This window comes from Penaeus japonicus, unplaced genomic scaffold, assembly GCF_977035675.1.
Source record: "Penaeus japonicus unplaced genomic scaffold, GWHDUDI00000001_assembly GWHDUDI00000003, whole genome shotgun sequence".
Taxonomy (NCBI): domain Eukaryota; kingdom Metazoa; phylum Arthropoda; class Malacostraca; order Decapoda; family Penaeidae; genus Penaeus; species Penaeus japonicus.
In genome coordinates this window covers 35,366,217-35,375,333 of record NW_028234405.1, presented here as the reverse complement: position 1 = coordinate 35,375,333, position 9,117 = coordinate 35,366,217, and the positions used below count along the sequence as shown (strand labels likewise).

The 9,117-nt window shown below is 40.7% G+C and overlaps 1 protein-coding gene across 1 annotated transcript; it reads right to left on the bottom strand.

The window, feature by feature from the left end:
* Nucleotides 1-288: 288 nt before the first annotated feature.
* LOC122255543 (toll-like receptor 6) lies at nt 289-5,463 on the bottom strand. Its single transcript, XM_043019697.2, has one exon. It carries the CDS (start codon nt 5,255-5,257, stop codon nt 1,574-1,576), a length of 3,684 nt encoding a protein of 1,227 aa, XP_042875631.1. The 5' UTR covers nt 5,258-5,463; the 3' UTR covers nt 289-1,573.
* Between the last annotated feature and the right edge of the window lie 3,654 nt (nt 5,464-9,117).

Below are 9,117 nucleotides of genomic sequence, written 5' to 3'. Positions count from 1 at the left end.
ACTTAATTTATATCATTGTTTATGTAGTTGACTGATTGTTTCACTCATTGTCAATTATATCAGTATGATTCAACTGATTGTCATTATCACAAGCACTATCTCTGGGTAACTCGTTTTCTGTTTTATTTTTATTCTCGTTTTCTCTTTTCGTTTCTCTCTTGTGTCCATTAAGTAATGAGAATAGAGTTAAACTATACCAGTTTTTTTGTTTTTTTTTTTGCTTTTTGTTTGTTTGTTTTTGTTTGTTTGTCTTGATATATTCGTGAAAAGGAAAGTAAAAAAGATAAATTGCCCATTGGATTTTAATTAGACATAAATCTATTTACATTATTTTACAAAAGAAAAAATTATCCTGTATAGAAAAAATATTTACAATGTTAAATAAGATGTATATTGACTTTGGTTTTATCACAGATTATGTGGGCAAAATCTCGTTATACAAAACAGCAATACATTAGATGTCACTTTCTTATTCAACATCTTAGAAATGGACGTAACATTGATTTTATTTTTATAGCAATAAGCGCTTGATGTCACTGTTTGCTTGATTACATTATGCAGCAATAACCATGTCAAGTCAGGTCGTGTAGCATTACAGATCCAACATTTCCCAAAAGATATCAAATTCATTACTATTAGACATGAAAAGGCATACATCATCGTAAAGAAAAAAATATATGCATGATTACAAAGTATCATTTTATAAAATAAATTATAACAAAGATTCTCTCAAACGACGTGACAATGGTTACACATTACAGAGATAAAACAATAACATAAACATGGTCTCTGTTTAGTGACGATACATTTCCCATATGTCGATAAAACACATGTAAACGATATCCCTAAAGCATAGTCTGAATAAATAATTGGCTGCATGCACCAATGATCACATCCATAGCACAACATATTTATGCATCAAAAAAGTTTTATTTATCATGTCTTTATGACAATAACAGCTGAGGCCAAATAGATACTGCGGGTATTTTTTTTGTTTTGTTTGTTTGTTTTCATATTCCTTCACGCACATTTACAAAAAAGCTTTTTTAACGTTAGATATTTGCCATGAAAAGTTGTTGGCTCGTTGTTGTTTTTTTCATATACATGACGGAGTGAACGCCAAGTCACTTCACTTTCATATACAATATATATAAATATATATGTGACTAGATGTTATATACTCGACGATGGAGATTACTAAAACATGTACATGGCTCCATCGTCCATGAACTTTCCTGCTTCACTACACTTCGAAAACATTGCATCACAAGCTCGATTCTTGCATATCCGTTTTCATGTCCATTATAACCACATGTGTCACTTTAAAGCTATGTATCCTTCTCACTAAAGCCCTTTTCGTTAAAACCACAGCCAGGAGCTTTCATCACAGAGCCCTTGTAAACTACGGCCGTGTTGTATAATCTCAGAGCTCTACCTAAGACTGAGCCCTTCGACAAAGCTCTCTTTGACTAAGGGTCACCATTGGAGTACCACAGGACTACCAGGGAGTTCCGCAGGATCTTCAGAGCTCAACACGACCACCTACAATTCGGCACGACCACCAGGAGAAACATTAGGCCCAGTAAGCATCAGAGCCACCGTGTAAATTATGGTGCATTGACGCGGGGCTGTTGACACTGTACTTGTTGGCCGAGGAGGAAGATCTCTCGGGGATGGAACTGTAGGTGTGAACCACTCGCTGGCTGTTCTGAACGTCTGGCATCGCGAATCTCAGCTTCTCCCAGAAGAATTTGTCGCTGGCGTAGATGCACGTGTTGGTTTTGAGGTAGAGACGGAGGTCAGGGTCGAGGTCCCGCGCCGGGATCTCGCCCAGGACGATGACAATGAGTCTCTGTCGCCGCTTCTTGAGAACCTCGTGGTGGGCGCTTTTAAACTGGAATCTGCACCACTCGTTCTCGATGAAGTTCTTCGACAAGACGATTATGGTGCGCCGCGAAGATTCCACAGCTTCCACGATCGTCTCGGCGATGTAAGCGGTGACGGGGAAATCGCGATAGTGTAAACACACGCGATAGGGCCTGTCTCCACGCTCCAGCTCCCCGGCTAACACCTGGTTGACCCAGGCCTCGTCCTTGGAGCTGTAGGACACAAAAGCGTCGAATAATTTATCTCGGTCGTCGGTGGAGACGTTCTTGTGGCACATCCTGTAACCACATTGCGAGTAGATCCACACACGGATGGTGCCGCGGTAAACGAAACACAACAGCAGGATGACTACGACGACAAAGGCGACACATGTAGCAATAACTGGATGCAACAAGTTGTCCAACACCATGGGCTGGATGACAGTCGAAGATGAAGAGGTGTTCATGCAGGTCGTCACGTTGAATTCCATGATATACGAACCAGGCTCTTCCTCGGCTACGTCAGTGTAACACTTGATTTCTCTCGCGTCCGACACTTTCCTTTCGTTCCCGTTCAGCCATATGCCGAAGGACTCGACAAACTGGCACTGGCAGGACCACTGGTTGGTGCTGAGGGAGACGTGGCTGAGGTATGGGTTCTCCACTAGTCTCCACACGGGGAAGTTGATGAGGTGGTTGTTGTGGAGAGTGAGGACCTCGAGATGAAACAGCGTGGCGAAGGTGTGTTGATGGACGTATCTCAGGCGGTTGTTGTGAAGATACAACTCCCTTACAACCTCGAGGCCCTGAAACTCGTTCCCTCGCAGTGCCTCGAGGAGATTGTCCTCGAGGTGGAGCGCCGTGAGCCGACTCAGCCCGCTAAATGTTTCGTTATCGAGGGACCTGACGTTAGAAGCATTAACATACAATATTTGTAAATGCTTACGGCCGATGAAGGAGTGAGACGAGAGGTTCCTCAGGTCGTTGCCATCCAGGTAAGCCTGCGTGGCGTCCATGGGAATGCGGTCAGGCACTTGTTGCACGTCCTGCAGAGAACAATCGACAATATTTGATCTCCAAGACTGATCGTGGTAACACCCACACCCATCAGGGCACGTCATCTCGCAATCACACGCGTCGAACTCACAGCAGTGACAGAGAGCGAAACAGTGCGTCTCGTATTGACAGAGGAATTGCGAGGGGTTCACGTCCACGAGAGGAATGAAAGCTCCCGTGCGAGCAAATGGCATCTGACAATAAATGCTCTCGAGGTCCATAATGGTGGGGTGTTGCCTACGGTGTTCTAGTGCATTAATCCGCTGCAACCATTCCATATTGCAGTCACAGATGAAGGGATTCCCTCCCAGGTAGAATTCCGGAAGGGACTTTCCGACGGGCACGGGAGAGAGCCTCAGTGCTGACATGTCCATCCTTGACAGCTGATTGGCAAACAGGTCAACACGGGTCAGATTGACTTTCTTGAAGAACGTGAACGGCTCCACTACTGAAATCTTGTTGTCGTTCAAAAATAACAACTGAACACTATCGGGAATCTGGATGCTATTGATGTACTGTAACTTATTAAAACTAGCATCAAGAGTTTGCAAATTCAAGTCATGTCTTTCTTTAAAATTTCCAAGCTCACTGATTTTGTTTTTATGTAAATCTAGCCACTCTAGACTTTGGGGTACGAAATGGTAATCAAACACTTCAATATTATTATCAGACACATTCAACCACAACAAATTTGGCAAGGTTTCAAAAAGCCCATTTATATTGGAAAGCTGATTTGCATCAATACGAACTGCTTGTAAATTCAGATTATTATCAAACGTACCGATTTCAATGGCCGTTATGGAATTCTTTGCTAAATTTAGTATCTTGAGAGAAGGAATATCACTAAAAGTGTTTTTTGTAAGGTTTCCCTTGATCTTGTTATTGACGAGTCTTAGACCATAGAGGAATTGCAGACCCTTGACAGGCATGTTGGCAAGGTCTGAAATTTGGTTTTCCCCGAGGTCCAAGGTCTTTAGATACCTTAGATGACCCACAGCCTCTGGGATAGCCGTTAACTGATTCCCATTGAGATTCAGGTCCTCCAGGCTGCTCAAGTTCTTAAGAGAATTTGGACCCACTTCACTGATCTTGTTGTTGTCGAGAGCTAAGAAACTTAACACACTAACTCCCTGGAAAGCCTTGTCTGGTACGCTTGTCAGCTGGTTGTACGACAGGTCAAGCGTATGCAGATTGACGCAGGCTGCAAACGCCGCTGCGGGTATCGTCTTGAGCTGGTTGTGGGAGAGCCTGAGGACCTGCACTGTGTACAGGTCGCTGAAGACCTGCTGGTTCAACTGGGAGATTTTGTTGTGGGAGAGATCCAACAGCATGAGGCGGACGAGCCCCTGGAAGATGGAGGACGTTAACCATTCGGATTTAAGTTCGTTGTAGGAGAGGTCGAGCTCGACGAGGTGGTCGAGGCCGCCGAAGAGGCCCGGCGCCAGCACGGACAGAGAGTTGTTCCTCGCCCGACAGTACATGAGGCCTGGCGTGTGTGCGAACGCGTCCTCCGGCAGCGCCACCAGGCGATTGTTTGAAATGTCGAGCGTGTGAAGGCTTCGCAGACCTTGGAATGCATTGTCGTCCACCTTACCGAGTTCGTTGTTCTGGAGATACAAATGCTGCAGTTGCTCGAGGCCCTGGAGCGAGCCCGACGCCAAGACCGTAACGTCGTTGTGGGAGAGATCGAGCGAACTCACGTCGGACCTGCAGGAGGAAACACCTCTGTCCGTGGAACCCCCGCCGAACCCCAGCTGCGTGATGTCCTGCAGGTGGTTGTGACTTAGATTGAGCAGTTTGAGGTTGGCGAGGTGGCAGAAGGCACCAGCTGGCAGTTCCCAAATATTGTTAGTGCTGAGATCTAACCGCTCCAGCTGGTGCAGAGGACGGAACACTTCTGGCTTGGCGGTCAAGCTCATCACGGGCCAGTCCAAGTTTCTAGTCCGAAGTGTTAAATTTCTTAAATTTCTGAGATTAATAAACGCATTATCCTTCAGTTCACTAATCTTGCAAAATTCCACATTGAGTTCCCGCACTCGCACAAACCCTGAAAGGGTGTAGGGTGACAAGACACTCTGGAAATAGTAGACATCGTTGCACACAAGGGACAGGCGCGCAACAGAGTCTACCGCCACACTCGTAAGATTCGCGACTCTTAAATCGTCGTCAAGAGTCTTGAGAGAGCAAGTGAGAGCTCTCTCTCGGGCATTGATGTCTTGGTTCGTACACTCTTCGCTGTTATAGTGCACAACCGAGGAGTCACAGCACACAATAAACGCTAACAGTTGCCACACAGTGACCAGCACTTTGCCATCTCTGCGGCTAACACTCCACATTTTGATTGGCAAATTATTTCACTGCAAGTAGAAATGCCATGAGAGACATTCCCGCAGAAAGGAGGGAAATCGTAAAGTCGAACTTTGTACGGACCAACATTACCGCACGGTAAGTGGGCAGTGGAGCGTCATGGTCCTTCCCTCCCACTGGCTCAACTCATACTGTCTTCCCGAGCCGTATTCTGGCCGTAGTGTTGGCTGTGACCGACTGGCGGAGAGGTGATCGTACGTCTGGACAACCCAACCTCCGTTTCCATATATCCACTTCTCTTTCATTATTTATTTTCCTTTTCTATTACTCTCGATCTGTACGTATTACTCGTCGCTTTTAGTTGGGATAGTATTTTCTTTGGATTAGTAGGTCGTAATGAGTGTTTGTAAACCCCGTTGAGGTTAGGTTGAAATATGTCGAAAGAACTTCGGGATATGGTATGTGGTACTTCCCTCATAGTGGCACATGTAATAAATATTTTTAAAGCTAATATGCTTGTCTAAACATTTTCATGTTTATCTGTTGGATGTTGTAGCGACGTCATTAATGTATATGTTGAAAGATATAAAGTTTGAGAAATCGAAGAGCTAGAAATATATTAAAATTTAATATCTCCGACCAAATGAAATGGCAAGATCTGAAAATGAATTGTACATGACGACTCTATTGATATAATAAAAATTCACGGACATTACGGATATTCCTTTTGTAAATAAACACTACTGCAAATGCATATCCACAGCGACCGCGAAAATCAGAAAGAATACAAAATCCCATTCGAAAAAGAAAGTTTTCAGATAATAAAATGAAAAAAGAACGCTTTTCGCTGCACAAAATCCCACCCCCTACCACCCATATCTCCCCCTCCCTCCCTCTCTCCCCCCCTCTCTCCCCCTCCCTCTCTCCTTAGAAATAACGCAAGAACATCTCCTCCTCAAAGTAATAGAAGCCTGACCAAAAACTAAGCAATACATCATACAACCTTTGATTTGATGAAAATAAAAGATAAATAAAGTTTCTTGTTTTATTATTCTCGCCAACGTAAATATTCCGTTTCCGTGTTCGAATGTTAAAAGTTAATTTGCCAGAGTAATGGAGAGAGAGAGAGAGGGAGAGAGAGAGAGACAGAGAGAGAGAGAGAGAGAGAGAGAGACAGACAGAGAGAGAGAGAGACAGACAGAGAGAGAGAGAGACAGAGAGAAAGAGAGAGCAAGAGAGGGAGAGAGAGAGACAGAAAGAGAGAGAGAGCAAGAGAGGGAGAGAGAGAGAGAGACAGAGAGAGAGACACAGTGACAGACCGAGAGAGAGAGAGACCGAGAGAGAAAGAAATAAAGGGAGAGAGAGATGCCTTTTGAGAGGCGGGGCTTATTACTGTAGCCGCCACATCGTTAGTCTGTTTGTTTATACCTATGACTAATGTTTCTCTCCTTGTGATTTGGATAATTTTATGTTTGTTTCGGTAAGGGTTTTTTTCTCCTTCTTTCTCTTTTTCTCTTTGTTTTTGCTCTTTACTGGCTCGTGGCTGGCTGGTATTGGAATTTAATCTGTTATAAAATGATTTAGCGGCTTTATCAAAGGAATGTGTGAGTATGAATTATTGCTGGTGTACATTTGCTGTCATTTGTTTTTGTTCTGTTAGCTTAATGAATTAATACGCACTTTCAGGTCACAATTTTCTTGCTCGCTTAATTAATCATGGATCACGTTCAATCTGGGATGACTTTGTTTTCTTGATTTTATTGTTACTGAATTTGTTATCATTGTTATTCTTATTATCATTATTATTAATGTCACTACTGCTCTAATTATTATTATTATCATTACTATTGTATTATCATAATTACCATTTTCATTACCATTTTCATTATCATTATTATTATTATTATTATTATTATTATCATTACTATTAATATCACCTTTATTAATCATTATTACTATTATTTTTTTATCATTATTGTCATTAGTATCTATTATGATTACTATTATCATTTTTATTATTTTATCATTATTATCACGATCATTGTCATTAATATCATCATCATTATTATTGTTATTATTATTACCATTATTATCATTGCTATTATTGTTATCATTATTTATGTTATTTGTTATTATGATCTTATTTATCATTAATATTATTATTAATACTATTAACATCATTATAATCAATATCATCATCATTATCATTATTATCAAGGAAAATGATGAAAATGTGAAACAAGTGTAGGAAAGACGATTAATAACAGTGAAACGAAGACGGAAAGAAGGATATTCGAAAAACAAGATGGTAAGAAAGAAAGTTAAGAAAGATGAGGAAGTGAGCGAGAAAGTGATACTAAAGATAATGATAAATGAAGTAATAATGGTAATAATTTGAAATACACAGGAGACGAAGGAGAGAACAAGAAAAAACAAAATCACGGGAAATAAAATGAAGAAAAATAAAGTAAAAGAAGAAAAAGGAAAAAAAAAAGAACGAAGTAAGAAAATACGAAAAAACAATAAGAAAGCGAAAAGCCAAAAGGAAACTCACGAGCGAAAGGGACAAGCGGACAAACAGACAAACAAACAAACTCAAGACAGAGTAGAGGTCGGGAAACAATGGCGGACTAGAGGGGGTGAGGAACCGAGAGGGGGAGGGGGGGGAGGGGAGGGGAGGAGGGGGAAAGAGGGAGGAGAGAGTGACATACCATAGCTTTAGGGGGTGGTGGGGTGGGTAGGAGATGGATGAGGGAGGGGAGGGGGGAGGGAACAGGGGGGTGAGGGACGGGGAGAGGGAGAATGGGGGAGGGGGGGAAATAGGGTAGGGGAGGGGAACGGGCTGAGGGACGGGGAGAAGGAGAGTGGGGTAGGGGGAAGGGGGGTAGGGGGACGGGAAGAGGGGCATAGAGGAGAAAGGGAATTTAAAAAAGGGTCAGAGGGCGAGGGAGAAGAATAGATAAAGCGACGGAGAGAAAGAGACACGTGGAGAAAGAAAATAAAAGGAACAAAAAATGTGAGGTTAAATTTAGAGAATATACATATATATTTTTTGTTTGTTTGTTTGTTTGTTTTGGTGGTTGAGATATTTTGGTGGAGAGTTATGCGTTGTTTTTCGTTTGTTGCTGTTCTTGTGTTGTGATTCCAGTTATCAGTATCATTATCGTTATATTATTAATGCTATCATTATTGTTACTCGAATTATCATTTTTACAATCATTATGATCATCATCATCATCATAACCATTATTATTATTATTATCATTATTATTACCATTATTATTAACATCATCTTTATCCTTATCATAATCGTAATTATCAGAATTATCATTATTATCATACTTATTGTAATCATCATCATGATTATGGTGATTGATACTATTGTTTTTATTTTTTTTGCTATTGTCATTGTTATTATTAGCAATATAATTATTGTCATTGTCTTTATTACTCTTATTATCATTATCACTTTTATCATTATCATTATTGTTATTATTGTTATTATCATTATCATCATTACTATTATCATTATCATAGAGATTATCATTATCGTTATCAATATACTTATTATTATCATTTTCATAATTATCATCATCATCATCATCATCATTATTGTTATCATCATCACCATCATTATCATTATCATTGTTATTATCATCATTATCATTATTATTGTTATTATCATCACCATCATTATTGTTATCACCATCGCCATCATCATCATTATCATTATTATAATCACCATCACCATCATCATTATTATTATTGTTATTATCATCACCATCATCATTATTGTTATTATCATCAACATCATCTTCATTATCACTATTATTGTTATTATCATCACCATCATCATCATCATTATTATTGTTATTATCATCATCATCAT